At 38.2% G+C, this 18,427-nt stretch overlaps 3 protein-coding genes across 3 annotated transcripts; 1 reads left to right on the top strand and 2 right to left on the bottom strand.

The window, feature by feature from the left end:
- Nucleotides 1-180: 180 nt before the first annotated feature.
- On the bottom strand, nucleotides 181-3,029 carry LOC111798236 (cytochrome P450 CYP73A100-like). The gene is made up of 2 exons (XM_023681263.1): nucleotides 2,150-3,029; nucleotides 181-1,064 (listed from the first exon to the last, which is right to left on the bottom strand). The coding sequence occupies exons 1-2, from the start codon at nucleotides 2,995-2,997 to the stop codon at nucleotides 329-331; spliced, it is 1,584 nt and encodes a 527-aa protein (XP_023537031.1). The 5' UTR covers nucleotides 2,998-3,029; the 3' UTR covers nucleotides 181-328.
- Nucleotides 3,030-5,936: 2,907 nt separating this feature from the next.
- LOC111798702 lies at nucleotides 5,937-10,265 on the bottom strand. Its single transcript, XM_023682007.1, has 2 exons — nucleotides 9,341-10,265; nucleotides 5,937-6,342 (listed from the first exon to the last, which is right to left on the bottom strand). The coding sequence occupies exons 1-2, from the start codon at nucleotides 9,877-9,879 to the stop codon at nucleotides 6,180-6,182; spliced, it is 702 nt and encodes a 233-aa protein (XP_023537775.1). The 5' UTR covers nucleotides 9,880-10,265; the 3' UTR covers nucleotides 5,937-6,179.
- A 4,304-nt stretch (nucleotides 10,266-14,569) lies between these two features.
- LOC111797986 (pentatricopeptide repeat-containing protein At3g42630) lies at nucleotides 14,570-18,099 on the top strand. The gene is made up of 2 exons (XM_023680911.1): nucleotides 14,570-14,803; nucleotides 16,659-18,099. The coding sequence occupies exons 1-2, from the start codon at nucleotides 14,678-14,680 to the stop codon at nucleotides 17,814-17,816; spliced, it is 1,284 nt and encodes a 427-aa protein (XP_023536679.1). The 5' UTR covers nucleotides 14,570-14,677; the 3' UTR covers nucleotides 17,817-18,099.
- The last annotated feature ends 328 nt before the right edge of the window (nucleotides 18,100-18,427 follow it).

The following is an 18,427-nucleotide window of genomic DNA, read 5'->3' on the forward strand; positions in this document are numbered from 1 at the left end:
AGAAGGGAACGAAACATTCTTTATAAAGGTGTGGAAACCTCTCCTGTGCATTCCTTATAAAGGTGAGGGAACGAAACATTTCTTATAAAGGTATAGAAACATTTCCCTAGTAGACGTGCATTCCTTCCAAAGGTAAAGAGAACGAAACAGTTCTTATAAAGTTAACCAAACAATGTTGCATTTAGAAAAGGGTTGCATTATGCTCGAGTTATACAAAACTCGAAAGAGTGAGATGTAGGTGTAAATGGACAATGATACTTCTCGAGGAACAACTTTTTTGTTCTATTTATTTATTTATTATTATTATTTTGTGGTCGGTTCGACCCGACTAAACACTTATAGGTTCGAATGCCACGGTCGACGGGTTTGCAATATACAAACTAAATGGCCCTCCTTTTTCTTGCACATCAATCTTCTCCATCCCATTTGGAGGCTTCATTTCAAAATTGGTTACCAACTTAGCAATGAACATTCCCAAGATTGGCATTGCCACAACGATCCCGGGGCAACTTCTCCTTCCGACGCCAAATGGTACGAGTCGAAAGTCGACGTTACCTCCTACTGTAACTTCTGTGCTACTTTCTTCTTGAAGGAACCTCTCTGGCCTGAACTCTTCTGGATTTTTCCACCATGCCGGGTTATTGCCCAACCACCATGCATTCACCATCACCTTAGACTCCTTTGGAATTGTGTAGCCTCCAAGCTTGGCTTCTTTTAAGTTCATATGTGGTACTAATAATGGTACCGGTATGCGTAGTCTCAATGTCTCTTTCACTACGGCTTGTAGATAGGGTAACTCATGTAAGTTCGATGGTGTGACTTTCATTTCTTTTAAGACTGTTGAGAGTTCGTCTCGAATTTTTTGCTGAACGGTTGGATGGTTCACCAACTCGACTATTAACCACTCCATTGATCTAAGTGTTGTCTGTATTGCTGCAACGTTGATGTTTTCTATGATGTATAGAACATTTTCTTCACTAATTTCTCCTTTTAGTTGAGCGTTTATAATATGATCTATGGCGCAACTTGTTTTGTGCTCGTCTCCGTTAGCTTCCATAATTTTTCTGTCAAAATGAAAAAAAAAAATTTGTTGATTGAACTAGTTCTAGTGATCACATATTGTAACGGCTTATAAAGGGTGTTTCGTTCTCCTCCCTAACTAATGTGGGATATCACAATCCACCCCCCTTCAGGGCCCAACGTCCTTGCTGACACTCATTCTTTTCTTCGATCGATGTGGGACACCCACCAAATCCACTCTCTTCGGGGCCCAACGTCCTCGCTGACACTCGTTCCTTTCTCCGATCGATGTGGGACTCCCACCAAATCCACCCCCCTTCGGGGCCCAACGTCCTTACTAGCACATCGCCTCATGTCTACCCCAGAGGGAGAGGTTTCCACGCCCTTATAAAGGGTGTTTCGTTATCCTCCCCTCTACCCTCGAGGGTGAGGTTTCCACGCCCTTATAAAGGGTGTTTCGTTATCCTCCCCTCTACCCCTGAGGGAGAGGTTTCCACACTGGCACATTGCCTCGTGTCTACCCCCGAGGGAGGGAGAGGTTTCCACACCCTTATAAAGGGTATTTCGTTATCCTCCCCTCTACCCTCGAGGGAGAGGTTTCCACACCCTTATAAAGGGTATTTCGTTCTCCTCCCCTCTACTCCCGAGGGAGAGGTTTCCACACCTTTATAAAGGGTGTTTCGTTCTCCTCCCAACCAATGTGAGATATCTCAATCCACCCCTTTTCAGGGCCCAGTGTCCTTGCTGACACTCATTCCTTTCTCTAATCAATGTGGGACCCCACCAAATCCACCCTCTTCAGGGCCCAATGTCCTTACTAGCACACCACCTCCTGTCTATCCCCTTCGGGGAACAACCTCCTCGCTGGCACATCGTTCGGTGTCTAGCTCTGATACCATTTGTAACGGCTTAGGCACATCGCTAGCAAATATTGTCCTCTTTGGCTTCCTCTTTCGGGCTTCCCCTCAAGATTTTTTAAATGCATCTGCTAGAGAGAGTTTCCACACCCTTATAAAAGATGTTTTGTTCTCCTCCCCAAACAATGTGGGATATCACACCTATTTTTCATTAGTGTTGTGTTATGCATTACTTTAGGATTAAAAAGTTCAAAGATGACAATACTACGTACCTTCTTTTCTCAACATAGTTAACGTTGAAAAATGCCAACCTCTCATTTCTCAACTCCTTGCACTTGTTCAAGTAACCCCTCAAAAAGGGTTTGAGGAAAGGAATGAAATCTCCATAATTATATTCCGAACTTTGTGCCAATCGCATTCTTTCCGAGTTCAATCGAGTCACCTCAATGTATAAAGGATCGTCTTGAGATTCAAACTTCGAATCAAACATCATTCGATACATGATATTGTACATCATCAATTGCAACGGCTTTCTTATGACTAACCCTTCGAATCTCACCTTCGAGTTATTCTTAAGATCACGAACAACCAAATCCATTTCTTCCTCCCACGTACCACTATAGGTATGCACAACATTGTTCGTAAAAAGTGGTTGTGTCATGATTCTACGCATTTTACGCCAATGCTCACCATAAATCGTAAACACCATATCTTGTCCATTACTAGTGAAAACGTCGAAGACGACATTCCGAGGACGAGAGCCAAACTCCGCACCTTGAGCATGAAGAACTTGTCTAGCAAGCTCAACATCAGACACCACGACTAGATTCTTGTAGCCGAGTTTGAGTCGGAACACCGAGCCATATTTTTGCGCTAACGACGCAAGAACACGATGGTTGAGGTCGTTCCCGACTTGGAGCCAGTTCCCGAAGATAGGGATAGGGAGAGGACCAGGAGGAGTGTTGGAGGAATTGGAGAAGAGTATGATAGCAAAGACAAAAGCAATGGAAAGAGTGATTAGAAGGATGTTTAAGGAGATGAACAAGAACTTGGTGAGCAACCCCAAAAGTAGTAGAGAAACTAAGCTAAGGAATGCTAACTTTGTTGTTGAATGCGCCATGGTAATAGAGAAAGAGATGAAGATGGTTTAGTTGAGAGATGGGTTCATATAGATATGGTGGAAGGGGTTGATGATGAGCTCCGCCGTGATAAACATGAGTGGTTCATGTTAATTATTGATAGCAAAAAGAGAGAGTAGTGCCAAAGAATGAACAAAACAACCCCACTTTCCTTATTTGATTTACCCAAGATTGAAGCAACAAAGCCACGAGAAAGATCGTCCAAAAGATCGTCGGGTAATAGAGGTGTTCGTATGACTCGAACGATTCGGATTATGCACTTCAAATTGTTGGATGATGAAAGTCTCACATCGACTACTTTAGGGAATGATCATGAGTTTATAATCAAAGAGTACTATCTCCATTGGTGTGAGGTCTTTTGGGGAAGCCCAAAACAAAGACATGAGAGCTTATGCTCAAAGCAGAACAATATCATACCATTGTGGAGAGTCGTGTTTGACTAACACAAATTGTGGGTTGGGTTTGATTTTTCTCGGTTTTGGTTGAATTGGGTTTTTTGAAAAATAGAAAAATTTGAGGGTTGGGTTGGGTTTGGTTTTTTTCGGTTTTGGTTGAATTGGGTTTTTTGAAAAATCGAAAAATTTGAGGGTTGGGTTTGGTTTTTTTCGGTTTTGGTTGAATTGGGTTTTTTGAAAAATCGAAAAATTTGATTCGATTTGATCGGGTTAAAATAGGGTTCACAGGCCAACTTATCTCTGCCTTTTAAGATTGTTATGAGAATTAAGAATATTTGACGTTTATAACGGGTGATAGTTGGTGGGTATGATAAGGATCAATCAACACAAGGGAAAGCTCTGATATCAAATGATGAAATGAGTTGTCTTAATCATGCCACAAAGATTTCAGGATGGATGACAAGATTCATACATGTTGCTTTAGTTCGAAGATTTTTTGTATTAAAATGAAAGTTGCATATTATGCTTCTTGGGCTTGTTCCTGTGTTTAGATTTGCATGTTAGAGTCATTCAAGTAGTCTTGATTAAGCTATATTGTGGAATGATTCGAATCATGAGTTTAAAAACAAGTTTTCTTTACTCTTGATCTTGATCGTCAAGGTAATCCGTTCCAAGACTTTCCTTTAGATTTATTCTTAATCGTTCTAAAGATCTTATTCTTCGACAAAGTTGTTAAATCAAATCCAAGAGTTTCATAACAAAAGGTCATCTTAGGACTCGAACTTTGTATCAAACATCAATTATTACATGATATTATAGCAAATGTTTTTTTTATTAATTGAACTTATTTGAGTTGGATTGAGTTCAAATAATTGAAATTTTTTATTGTAAGTTCTCCCTTCGGGGCCCAGCGTGTTATTACTGGCACACCGCCTCTTGTCTACCCCCTTCGGGGAACAACCTCCTTACTGGCACATTGCCTCGTGTCTGGCTCTGATACCATTTGTAATGGCCCAAGCACACCGCTAGCAAATATTGTCCTCTTTGGGCTCTCTTACGGGCTTCCCCTCAAGACTTTAAAACACGTCTACGATAGAAAAGTTTCCACACCTTTATATTTATGTTTTACAAACTAACATTTTATTTTTATTAAAAAAATTGAATAAACCACTCGAACAACCTTAATCAACCCAATTTAAAAAATTTATGAATCGATTAGGTTCATTATTTATTATACAACCCGAACAATCAAACCCAAGTACACCCGTACAATCATATATATGTAATCTCTTTTTAATAAATGTAATGAAATTTAGTATAGTATATGATCAAATAAATTAAAATACACTCACATGCATTTGTAGGTGGTAACAACATGCATAGCTTGCCGACTCGATTGGACTTAGTATCTCTAAACAAAGAAATGATATCATTATAACGTTTAAGTTACTCAACACTTTAAAAAAGCTTATTTTCTTTTTGTTTCCAAAAAATTTTAATTGTTAAAATTTTTTGTTCGCCATAAGACCGATGATTACAAGTTATGTGTTGGGTGTTCGGGAAATCTTACCAGTAAAATATTTGTATACTTTTTAGGGGGTTCTTATGACCTGATAATCCGACCAATTTAGACTATCTAATTCAAACTATAAAAGTTGGGTTGGGTTAAATTTTCGAAAAATTGAAAATTTAAGTTATGTGATGTCCCATATTGGTTGGGAAGGAGAACAAAACACGTTTATAAGAGTGTGGAAACCTCCCCTAAGAAGGGAAAACCCGAAAAGGATAATATCTGGTAGCAGTGGATCTAGGTCGTTACAGGTCGGTTTGTGGGTTGACATTTTTTTAAGATTATTACAAAGATTAAGAATATTTAATGTTTATTACTAATGTCAGTAATGCATTGACTTGTGAATTTTGACGTGTGAATGTTTGATATGTGAGTTTTATAAGATTTTAGTTACTCTCATTTTTTTTTTTCCAGGTAAAAGTAAAGCACTTGTGTACAAATGACGACGTCGTGATAATAGCTATAAAACCAGTGTTAAGAGTAGTAGCTGATACAGTGTATATACATACATATCTACATCGTGTAAATACATACATTGTGATATCCCACATTGGTTGGGGAGGAGAAGAAGAACAAACCACCATTTATAAGAGTGTGAAAACTTTCCCCTAGTAGACGCGTTTTAAAGCCTTGAGGGGAAGCCCGAAAGGGAAAGCCCAAGGAGGACAATATCCACTAACGGTGGATCCAGGCTTTTACATACATATTCAAAGTCATATCATCCATATATTACACCATTACGATCTAACTAGCAACCATGATTAAAATGATTATTTTAAAACAATTTAAAAGATTAACCACAAATGAACCTTTTTGAGGCTCGAGCCCAAGAGCTAAAGTAAAAAACCGCCAAACTCATGAATCGTCGTTTCAAATAATAAAAGTTGGGACAATATAATAGAGCCCGACCATATAGTATAATATAATATAAGATATCTAGTATAATATTATAAGGTTGAATATCAAATATTATGGGTATTGTAAGCTAATAAAGTTTTTATCACATCATATCATTATCATATTATATGACCCATAATTCATACATTTTATATAACACTTGCATCATACAAACCATCTTATTTGTAAGCCTTTTCTACAAGGGCTTTGCTACCCACTACTACTTTATTTGTACTCTTTGCTTATCATTCCATCAATCACCTATTTATAATTTGTTTCTGTGTGCTTTTGCTTTTACCTACTAAGCTGCAACTACGCCCGAGGCCAAGGCGAGCGGACCAGTCACCGAGCAAGGCGATGATGCCGAGTAGTCTTTCATGGCCTCCGCTCCGCATTTGTCCCTGCAATCGTCGCCTCTTATGTGTTTGTCACGGCACTCGACGCTGCAAAACGCTTTTTCGCCTCTGCAGAAATGAAGACGGCAAAGTCATTCTCATGGTAAAAAGAAGATTCCAAGTTCATGAGAATCTTGGATGGAAGCCAACCATATTGCTAAAGTTTCATATTCATTCACATGTCATCTCATATCAACCACATGAAGTACATGACAAGAAACCCTGAAAATATCTTGGTTAAAACGCTTGTGTGGTGAAAATTTGATCGACAAAAGAAACAGTTATTTAGGATTCAGATCTTTCGATCGACAAAAGTAACGGTTATTCAGGATTTAGATCTTCCGATCGACAAAAGAAACAAGTATTCAGTATTCAGATAATTCCGCTCGACAAAAGAAACAGTTATTCAGGATTCAGATATTTTGATCAACAAAAGAAACATCTATTCATGATTCAGAGCTTTCGATCAACAAAAGAAACAACTATTCAGGATTCAGATCTTTCGATCAACAAAAGAAACAGTTATTCAGGATTCAGATCTTTCGATCGACAAAAGAAACATGTATTCAAAATTCAGATCTTTCCACTCGACAAAAGAAACAACTATTCAAGATTAAGATCTTTCGATCAACAAAAGAAACAGCTATTCAAGATTCAGATCTTTCTACTTAACAAAAGAAAGAGTTATTCAGGATTCAAATCTTTCGATCAACAAAAGAAACAGCTTCAGGATTCAGATATTTCGATCGATAAAAGAAACAGCTATTCAGTATTCAGATCTTTCCACACGAATCATCGTTATCATTAGAACAACAATAAGATGAGGAAGATTTTCTCTACATAGCAAGCATGAAATTCTATGATTATTGAAGGGCATAGAAGTCCAAACATCAAACAAACCCATGTAAGCGATGATACTCGAGGAGGTATCTTCGAAGTATTAGCCAAGAAAGAGTCGAGCCAACATTATCGCCCCACGATTAAGTCATATACTATTCAAAGATTAGTATAATGTCCAGACAAAGGAATAATAGCTGTCTGATGTTGTGCACTTGTAGCTAACTTAAAATGAACACTTAAGTCCTCATTAAGAAAGGAAAGAAACAGCCAAACTTTTAGAGTTGAAGCAAAGAAGAGATTAAACCAAGAATTGCATCTCAGAGGTGATACCACTTATTTGTGTATACGGTATTCGTAACTGTAACAGCTCAAGCCTATCGTTAGTAGATATTGTCCACTTTGGCCCGTTACGTATTGCCGTCAGCCTCACGGTCTTAAAACGCGTCTACTAGGGAGAGGTTTCCACATTCTTACAAGGAATGCTTCGTTCCCCTCTCCAATAGATGTGAGATCTCACAATCCACCCCCCTCGGGCACACCATTCCGGTGTCTAGCTCTGATACCATATGTAACTGTCCAAGCCCACCACTAGCAAATATTGTCCGTTTTGACCCGTTACATATCGTCGTTAGCCTCACGGTTTTAAAATGTGTCTACTAGGGAGAGGTTTCCACACCCTTATAAGGAATGCTTCGTTTCCCGCTCCAACTAATGTGAGATCTCACAGTAACCGAACACATTCCTCCTTGGCTTGAAAGAAATATTTTCAGTTGCTTCTTAACTATTTAATGGCAGCTTTAGTTACTCTCATCTCTTGCAACCATCAAACTGCAAGTTCTTTAGTTCTTACAAGAACAGAACACGATTTTAAAATAACCATTTTAACACCGACACGAGTGTAGCTTTATTGATCAAAACTTTAACTTATCTTCCAAAAGATAGACCCCACCCCCACCCCGCCCGAGTCGTTGTACTTCAAAAAAAGGACCATTTTAACCCCCAACGACTTAACTATACGAGAAGACGGTAAGTTCTTTATCATATAAGCTACAACATCTTTATGAAACACCTGAATTGTAATGCAGACATAAGTTCTAAGGGAGACAATAACCAAACTCAATCATATCAATCTAGGAACAAACACAATCATGTTGACAAATACCAGAAACAGGGCCCCACTCCAAGGCCACATCAAATCTAAAATAATTATGTAATTCAACAAATCGTTGCACTAGAAAAGAAACTATCCAAAAGGATGGAAACCTATCGTAAAGCCCCAAAATCTACACGCCCCAAGCGTACCGCTAGCAGATATTGTCCTCTTTGGGGCTTTCCCTTTCGGGCTTCTCTTCAAGGTTTTTAAAATGCATCTGCTAAGGAGAGGTTTTCACACCCTTATAAAGAATGTTTCGTTATCCTCCCCAACCGATATGGGATCTCACATCGGTGCTAGCTACTTGCTTACCCCTCCTAAAGAGTCATCTCATGAACTAAAAGAATGAGGAAATCTGTAATAGCCCAAGCTCATGGTGGCAAATATTGTCCTCTTTGGATTTTCCCTTCCGAGCTTCCCCTCGAGGTTTTTAAAACGAGTCTACTAAGGAAAGGTTTCCATACCCTTAAAAAGAATGTTTCGTTCTCCTCCCCAACCGATGTGGGATCTCACAATCCACCCCCTTTGGGGCCCAGCATCCTTGCTAGCACACTGCCTCTTGTCCACCCCCTTTTCAGGCTCAACCTCCTCGCTGGCACATCGTCTGATGTCTGACTTTGATACCATTTGTAATTGCTCAAGCCCACCGCTATCGGATATTGTCCTCTTTGGACTTACCCTCAAGGTTTTTAAAACGCGTCTACAAGGGGAGAGGTTTCCATACCCTTATAAAGAATGTTCCGTTCTCCTCTCCAACCGGTGAGGATCTCACAAAATCAATGAATCGCTCATCCAAAACTTCACTAAGAAAACAAAATCATTCATTCAACCTATATCATAAATGAATCAACCAAGAGAAAATCATCACAATCAGACAACACCAAAGAAACAAAAACATTCAACAACACAAGATTCCAAGTTACCATGATTCAACAACTTACAGAGAATATAAAACCTTTCATGTTTCAATGTTCTTCCATAGATTTAACTAAAAATTGACTCATTGTTTCACGAATCAGGCAACCAACAGAGACCAAGAACAAAGGAGAAAAGGAGGGCAGAGGTGATATTTACCTGTACATGAAGATATCAAGCCCATGAAGCTGCTTGCAACAGAGATAGCAAGAGCTCAAAAATTCAGCAGCACAAAACCCTCTCTCTGCTACACCAAAACTCATGGGGGAAGTGGAAAAAACCCCAGATCTCACCACACTCGAAGAGCGGCCAGTGATGAATTCAAGCTCACCATTAAAGTAAACCCGCTTATCAAACATTTGATTACCAAAATGTGAAGTTATGCAAGTATAACTTTCAGAAAGTTCATCAACGACCTCAGATTCCTTTTCTAGGTTAAACCCACCTCTAAAATTCGCCGCAGGTTTAGCCGAAGAAACGATCGGAATCGAGCATGACCTAGGAGAAGCCGCTTTCGAATACACAAAAGCTTCATGAACCTTGTCCGAATCGGTCATGGCGGCTACTATGCCTAATCCAACAACACCCTTCTCAAAATCGCGAGGGGATTTCGTTCTATCAGATGAGAATGAACCGGACAAGGCGGTGAATAGCGAAAGGCTGATGGTGGGTTTACGTTTTCCGATGAAATTCTCCATTTCTAACACGAAATTTGGAGTGAACGCTCTGTTTTTTGCACTAAAATCGGGTGGATTCAAGAGAAAAGGCTACGGAGGAAGAGAATTGAATCCGTTGAAGTGTAAATGACATTCGGAATCGAGTGAATTGGAAGAATTAGCGCAGAGATTGTCAGAAAGAGAAAAAAACCCGAAAAACCCTCTTGAAATTAAAGCTTGATGAGTGCAAAACAAGCACCACAAGCCACTTTCTTCAACCCCACTAAATTGAAACTTGGAAGAATTGTTCTTAAAACCCAAAAAACGCTTCCAAGAGAGAGAGGAGAGAGAGAAGAGAGAGAAAGTTTGAGCTCCCTCTGGTCTCTTCTGAAGCCTATGGCAGAGGAGGCAGAGGAATTTAAACAGTTGAACAAAATAATTTATTCTCTTCAAACAGTTCGCAATAATTTGTGGATTGTCACTTTCTTTTTCTTCCCATTTGTGTTCTTCTTTCATCAAAAATGTTACCTTTTGCCTATTCTACTTGGTTTTGATGCTTAAAGTGTTTCTAAAATTTTGTTGTTCGATCCGACGTCCAACGCCCTTTAGTATATTTTGAAGTTGGATCGAGATGGAATATAGAGATGAATGATTAATACAATTTATATAATTATCCGTGAAGATGCGGTGTACCAACGGCTAGACGGTAAGACCCCGTGCACCTTAACTATAGCTTTACAGTGACAACCTTGATCGAATGTGTAGGATAGGTGGGAGGTGGTGACACACAACGACCAATCCTGAAAGACCACTCTTTCGTCTAAGGATGCCTAACCGCCGCACCGAGGTTTCTTTCGGGGGGCGGGACACTGCAAGGTGGGTAGTTTATCTGGGGTGGATGCCTCCTAATGAGTAACAGAGGTGTACGAAAGGTAGGCTCAAGCTACGATTCGGCTCGTGAGCGTAATGGTATAAGCCTGCCTGACTATGAGACCAACTGGTCGACACAGAGACGAAAGTCGGCCATAGTGATCCGGGAGTTCCGTGAGTAATTAGCCTTTGAATATAATTCAACTAGTTCGGGTATTATATAGTTGATATAAAGATTAGATATTTAACTCGAAAAACAATGTATCCTGCGAGCTTAGGTTGGAAATGAGTTTTGAGTTAAAGCGTAATATTAGGGCTTCTTCGGTTATTTTAATAATTGAATATTAGGGTTTCAATATGTTTAGCCACAGAGTCAGGTGAGGACGTGGAAGCCTTCTCGTCCCAGCGACCTATTTCAATTCTCATTCTCGCAAAATTTCTCTGGTAAGAATTGGAATGGAAATTCGTGGAAATTTAATTTTCTACGCGAAAAAAAAAAAAAAAATCAATTTTTTTGGGAATTTTAAGAAATATTTTCTATTTTTTAATATAATTTGTATTAAAAAATGTAAATCGATCTTAATAAATTTAATAATATTTTATAAACAAAAATATAATATAATATTAAAAGACGATAATAATAAATTTAATAATATTTTATAAACAAAAATATAATATAATATTAAAAGACTATATTAATAAATTTAATAATATTTTATAAACAAAAATATAATATAATATTCAACCTATTTTTTAAAAACTCAATTTTCAAATAAATAAATATATATATGTGTGTATGCAAGGACGAAAAATATAATCCTCGTCTCCTATCCCATTTTAATTAACGAGAAAAAATCTCTCCCTAATCTCTTTCTCATTTTTCGTGCTCGGGGCAGCTCCCCACGTGTTAAATGAACACCGCTAACTATGTACAACTTACTAACTTGGAAATGTGTTTAGTCATACGAAATACACGGTGAGGCAGGAAGTTTATAAAAAATGAAGCGGAGATACCTATCGGAGAATTACGGGAGTTAGATTCTCGGTGAAAAATATAATCTTTCAAATTCTCGTATTTTATTTTTTTGCAAAGATGATCCTAACTTTTAGGTATTTAGTTTGATGCCCAAAAGTATGTGGAAATTTGAGGTTCTACCCTAAAGTATAATTCTTTTGATTGGTGGTTCATAAAGTTGTTGTTAATTATTATTCTTATAAAAATAATAATAATTGCACTTGGGCCCTCCATTTTTTTGTTTTTTATATTTATGGCATGATTGCCACTTAAACAAACATTTTCACCATTATTATTAATGCCATATTTGGCCACATGGGTTTTGTGCAACTTCTTTTGATCAGGATTCCGGCCAACCACGGCGGTGCGAGTATCTCTCCGCCGGATTTCACCGGTTACTACCCGTACCCCTCTTCTTCTCTCTCTTCACTTTGGCCTTCTTTCATCTTTCTCCCTCACCCTCGTTTGGTTTTCAACCGGTAGCCCAACCACCTGCCTGATGCTGCCCGATGTCCGACCGCCGCGGTTGAGATGCCGGAGTTGCTGCACAGTAAGCGTAATTGGTAGAAGTGTACACGAGTTTGGACTAACCCAATATTTCGGGTTGGTTAGATCAGTGATGTAAACAACCTGAATAGAATTCACAATTCATCCCTCTATTCTTGAGTTTGGTTGAATTTTACTGTAATTAAAAAAATTACTTATCTATAATACATGTTATATTAATAACTAAAATGTTACGAACCGTAAATATCAAATATTAACGAGTCGTAAAAACATCATTAAATTCAATTCGAAACGTCAAATATTCTTAATTTTCATAATAATCTTAGAAGTACGGTAGGTAGGGTTGGGTTGGTCTGGTTGACCTGACCAAAAAAATGTTAACCTGCGAATTGACTCAAATTTTCGATTTTTCAAAAATTCAACGTAATCCAACTGGAAAAAAAAATGTAACTCAATCGAACCTTTATAGTTTGGGTTGCATAGTCCCGATTGGTCGGGTTCTTGGGTCATTTGAACAGTTCTAGTAATTGGGTCGTAAACGTGGTTCTCTCTCCTATCTCTCGTTCCATCAGTGACTACAAGCCCTCACTAATGCATTTTTCGGTGGTACATGCAAGAGATTGGATTCGTGGTTTGGTTTGATTTGAGCCTACCTATAAAATTTTAGAATACATGTCAAAGTACCTATTACGTTTAGGGTTGGATCAACGAAATCAAAATTGAGCTCAAACTAACTAGCAAGCTTTTGAGTAAACGTTATGACCTCGAAATCACTTTTTTGGTCGATTAACCCGAGTAACCGTAACATAGAGCTCACAACTCAACCCAACTCTCACTATCCTTGTGAACGTTTGATATTTGAGTTTTACAAGACGAACAACTCGATGATGACTCAACTCCATCCAACCAACCAAAAAATAAAAGAGTCAGGTTAGATCGAATTAAACTGTGAACCCTATTCGAGTCATCCACGTCACTAACCCAACCAAGTCGAAATTTTAAACTCGACCGCCCATAATTTTCAAAGCCAAAATGGAATTGTTTTTAAAATTTTAATTAATTAATTAAAAAAAATAAGCTTTTGGGAAACAACTCGTTCCCAACAACCCAAAAGCCCAAAGGAGAGGGAAATAAAAAAATAATAATTAAAGTTTGTGGTCAATATCAATAAATTATTAAATAAATATATAAAATCTATGGAATTTATTATTTTAAATTTTTTTTAAAAATAATTTAAAAATAAATGATTGGCAGTGAATGGAAGAATAAAATAAAATAAAATAAAATAAAATAAAGAGTTTGTGGTGAATAATTCACATTTGCTTTGTTATCTTTAAATTATTAAATAAATAAATAAATAAAAGACGTATCATATAAAGAGAGAAATCTTTTGGATTTGGATTTTTTTTTTTTTTTTTTAATTTTTTTATTGTGGTCTTATAAATTACCAATTAAATTATGCCACGTGTCATCCGAACGATCCCGTCTTTGAATAAAGGAGTGGTGGTGAGCGTGACAACAAGACGTGAGTTGTAAGATCCTGCAAATCACTGATCCTTTACAATGCAAGTAGTAAGAGTTCGTGTGGGTTGTTGTGCGCACTTAAAGAGGAGAAGTAGGTTTCGGATGGGCGCACGAGCGCCTTAATGAGGTGTGTCGCCTCAAGAAAATATGGGTTGTTAGTGTCATAATCACACTTTTCTAATGACGGGACAACGTTGGTGTGTGACAGGTGTTCTCACCTCACGAGCAAGTCAATTGTGCAAAACTTGGGCTTTATGGACAATCTCAATGTTGGATTTATAAAACGTGAGAGAGAAAATGAGTTGAATTTCGCCGGTTGCATTAAAACATATAGGCAAGAGAGTTTACGAACTCTTTGTTGGTGGAGGTTTGACAATTACTTAGTCTTCATGGTATGATCGAGGATGGCTTGAGTATGCGGCCTTAAGCGACATTGCTGCGGACAAGCATACCCGAGGCACTTAGTACATGTAGGAGGCTGGTTGTGCACTCGTCTCCAAAGTCCACACTCCTTTCTTCTGCACCCACATTATCTGTGAGATCCCGAGAGGGGAGCGAAACATTCTTTAAAAGGGCGTGGAAACCTCTCTCTATCAAAGTGGATAACATATGCTAGCGATAGACTTGAACTGTTACATCATGTCTTGATAATTGAATTTGCAAGGATTAAATTTTTTTTTAAAATTTTTTATTAACTCATTTCAAATATTTATAATTTAATTTTAGTTAAATTCATAAATATATCCTTAAATTTTGTATTTTATCTTAAAAATATTTTAATCTTTTTTGAAAATTTCAATAATATTCATAAAACTTCAAAAATCGTTATGAATATTCATGAGATGGATTTTTCGTCGGAGATGTGAGCGGTGGTTCGTCTGAATTCCGACGATCTTTACGGCCATCTGAACCGAGAATCGTTTCATGATGGAATTGAACTCTCTTGTTGCAGCGGTAGCAAATCCGCACTGCTTTCCGACAAATTTGAAACAGAAACGCCCAATTTTGTTCCAGCAGAGACGCCCCGCAGGTCGAGCGTCGGCTCGTAAGGTACGCCTCAATCACGGAAGTAATTTAGCAGTTTGAATTCAGATTCTGATGATTAATTTTCAGTTTCTTCCGCTTTTATCGTCATTTGTTGGTTTGTGGTTAGATAAAATTTGGGGGGAAATGGAAAATTGTGATAAATACGCGGATGTTATATTATCATGTTATCCAGAACTCGAATGATAATTTGTGTGTATGAACTGCTGTGATGATTGATTGTTAATTTAGATTAAGCCTAAGTTCTGAAGAATCGGTTCTGAATGTGTTGTCTTGAAACTTGGAGATGATTAATTGTATGAACTGTTAAGTAGTCTCATCAGGGACTTTGATGTTACTAGGGATTGTTCTTGTAAATAAAATTGAATGCAAAAGGTCCTCTTTGAAGTGGCTTGCTCATGATAAGATGAGGGTTTGAGGCTGTGGGTGGATGCCAGGTTAAATCTCCTTTAGGACCATGTTAGGCTAGTGGCTTGGACCTTCGTTCCAATGTTGAGTTAGAGTGAATCTAATCCTTTGATTTATTCTTGACGTTTCAAGATTGATGATAACTCTCTGCAAGAACTTAGCAGGGCATAGTTTAGGCATTATCAATACTTGAAATTAAAATCACGTTCTTTCATTTTCAAGTAAGATTTAGATCAGTTTGGGTTTAGTTCTTGATCATGTTTAGAGGTAAGAGCCCTAGCCCTTGGAAAGACCTCACTAATTGGCTTTCGTTGTTATCTGATAATTATTTGAAGTTGGGGATCGGTCAAGTCACAGATCTTTTTCTGGAAGAACAATGTGTGGGGACTGTGTTCCTTGTGGAGTTTGTCTAGAATGTACTTGTTGATATTACTCTTCAGTGACCTATGGCTATGGCTATGGCTATAGCTATGGCTTTTACGGGGGAAATTATTGCATGAAATACATTATTCAAGAGAGATGAGATTTATGCAACTGCTAGCCGATATTGTCCTCTTTGAGCTTTCCCTTGAAGTTTTTAAAACCCGTCTGCTAGGGAGAGGTTTCCACACCCTTATAAAGAATGTTTTGTTCTCCTCCCCAACCAATGTGGGATCTCACAATCCATCCCCTTCGGGGCCCAGCATCCTTGCTGGCACACCGCCTCGTGTCCACCCCCCTTCGGGACTCAGTCTCCTCGCTGGCATGTTGCCCAGTGTCTGGCTCTGATACCATTTGGAACGGCCCAAGCCTACTGCTAGCAGATATTGTCCTCTTTGGGCTTTCCTTTTTGGGTTTCTTCTCAAGGTTGTTAAAACTCGTCTGCTAGGGAGAGGTTTCCACACCCTTATAAAGAATGTTTTGTTCTCCTCCCCAACCAATGTGGGATCTCACAATCCATCCCCTTCGGGGCCCAGCATCCTTGCTGGCACACCGCCTCGTGTCCACCCCCCTTCGGGACTCAGTCTCCTCGCTGGCATGTTGCCCAGTGTCTGGCTCTGATACCATTTGGAACGGCCCAAGCCTACTGCTAGCAGATATTGTCCTCTTTGGGCTTTCCTTTTTGGGTTTCTTCTCAAGGTTGTTAAAACTCGTCTGCTAGGGAGAGGTTTCCACACCCTTATAAAGAATGTTCCGTTCTCCTCTCCAACTGACATGGGATCTCACAATTTATGAGTGGACAGATAACGCATTCGATTCAAGGAAAATACTCTGAGATGAAGGCATATTAACAAAAGGACTTACATATCACAATTATTTCTTGGGGAAATCCGTACAGCTAATGGAGATCTGTACAATTTGGAGCTTTAAAGTAACAAAACAGAAATAGAGTGATTTATCAACTGATGAACATGTTATAGATATTCACACTTCCCTAATTTTGTTTATTTTATACGCAATGTACTTAGGATAGATACTCCGGCAGAACAAAGAAAAAGGAAGCTTTGCTGGCGATGATTTTTCTATCAACCATTCCCAAGTGATTGAGAAATTGAGCCAAAGAAGAACGCCTGTTTTAGCTCAAGAGATTTTCTTGGAGCTGAAACCTGAAGAATTTCCATTAAACAACTCGACGTTGTCTTCTCTTATGGTACGCTACATAGATGGTGGTCTTCTCCTCCAAGCAGAAGCAATTTGGGAAGAAATGTTAAACAGTTGTTTCGTGCCTTCCGTTTTAGTAATTTCAAAGTTACTTAACACATACGGAAAGATGAGACGCTTCGATGATATAATTAAAGTTCTGGATCAGGTAAAGATAAGGTATTTACACTTACTCCCTGAGGCATACTCATTAGCCATATCATGTTTTGGGAAGCATGGTCAATTAGAATTGATGGAAAACACTTTGAGGGAAATGGTTTCCAGTGGTGTTCCAGTTGATTCCCGTACAGGAAATTCCTTTATTGTATACTACAGCATTTTTGGTTCTTTGATGGAGATGGAAACCGCCTATGGCCGCCTTAAAAGGTCTCGATTTCTAATCGAGAAGGAAGGCATCCTGGCAATGGCGTTCGCCTACATAAGGGAAAGAAAATTTTACAGATTAGGGGAATTTCTTAGGGATGTTGGTCTTAGAAGGAAAAACGTGGGGAATCTGTTATGGAATCTTCTACTTTTATCTTATGCTGCAAATTTCAAAATGAAAAGCTTGCAGCGTGAGTTTCTGGCAATGGTTGAAGCTGGATTTAATCCGGATATTACAACGTTTAATATTAGAGCTGTGGCATTTTCAAGAATGGATTTGTTATGGGATCTTCATCTTAGCCTTGAACATATGAAACACATGAAGATCGAACCCGATCTCGTGTCGTACGGTTGTGTTGTTGATGCATATGTAGATAGAAGACTTGGAAGGAATTTGGAATTCGTTTTGAGCAAAATGAATCCAGATCAACCACCAATATCATTAACTGATCCGTTTGTTTTTGAGGCATTGGGTAAAGGAGATTTCCACATGAGCTCTGAGGCGTTCATGCAGTTCCAGAAGCAGAAGAAATGGACTTACAGAGAGTTGATATCATTGTATCTGAAAAAGCAACACAGAAGAGATCAAGTCTTTTGGAATTACTAGCCCGAACCGATATTCATTAACAACTCTCTTTGCCTGGCAACGGCTAGACAAGTAGCAGGGTCAAGGTAGCATTCCTCTCGAGTAGTTAGTCTATTTCCATCAGCTGGCCGGTGGGAGTGAGAAGTTTGGGATATGTAACATAAGCTCCTTGATGGAGTCATTTACTCTCCAAATTTGAGTAATTTCAACCTGCCATGACGGTGGTGTATAGGTTTTCTTTTAAGATAATATGGTAGATTGATTTTGAGTAAGTTCAAACATTTAGTAATGGAAGTTTCAAAACGACAAAGTAATAACAAAACATGTTAGACATAAATTTAAAAGTTTGAAGAGCTCGTTACAATTGTATTGCGAACAAATAAAAAGAAAAATAATGTAAGCATCCTTACATTTTTCTACAATATTCCACGAAAGTTATAATTTTTTAATAGTACCAAATAGAAAAATTAAGCTTAAAGGTTAAAAATTATATTTCATAACAATATATTTTAATTTGGTAAAATTGGTTTCAATAATAATATTTATTGTACCAAAACTTTATTTTATCCCAAAAAAAACCTAAAACTTTATTAAAATTTATAACAAATAATTAGATTTTTTTTTTGAAAATT

Source organism: Cucurbita pepo, chromosome LG07 (assembly GCF_002806865.2).
Source record: "Cucurbita pepo subsp. pepo cultivar mu-cu-16 chromosome LG07, ASM280686v2, whole genome shotgun sequence".
NCBI lineage: Eukaryota > Viridiplantae > Streptophyta > Magnoliopsida > Cucurbitales > Cucurbitaceae > Cucurbita > Cucurbita pepo.

Bases quoted from the DNA above. Each gene is read 5' to 3' on its own strand.
- LOC111797986 (XM_023680911.1), top strand. From the start codon at position 14,678: ATGATGGAATTGAACTCTCTTGTTGCAGCGGTAGCAAATCCGCACTGC. The intron at 14,804-16,658 runs GTACGCCTCAAT...TACTTAGGATAG, and splicing joins GTCGAGCGTCGGCTCGTAAG to ATACTCCGGCAGAACAAAGA.
- LOC111798702 (XM_023682007.1), bottom strand. From the start codon at position 9,879: ATGGAGAATTTCATCGGAAAACGTAAACCCACCATCAGCCTTTCGCTA. The intron at 6,343-9,340 runs GTAAATATCACC...TCATTTCTGCAG, and splicing joins CTTGATATCTTCATGTACAG to AGGCGAAAAAGCGTTTTGCA.
- LOC111798236 (XM_023681263.1), bottom strand. From the start codon at position 2,997: ATGGCGCATTCAACAACAAAGTTAGCATTCCTTAGCTTAGTTTCTCTA. The intron at 1,065-2,149 runs GTACGTAGTATT...TCATTTTGACAG, and splicing joins AACTATGTTGAGAAAAGAAG to AAAAATTATGGAAGCTAACG.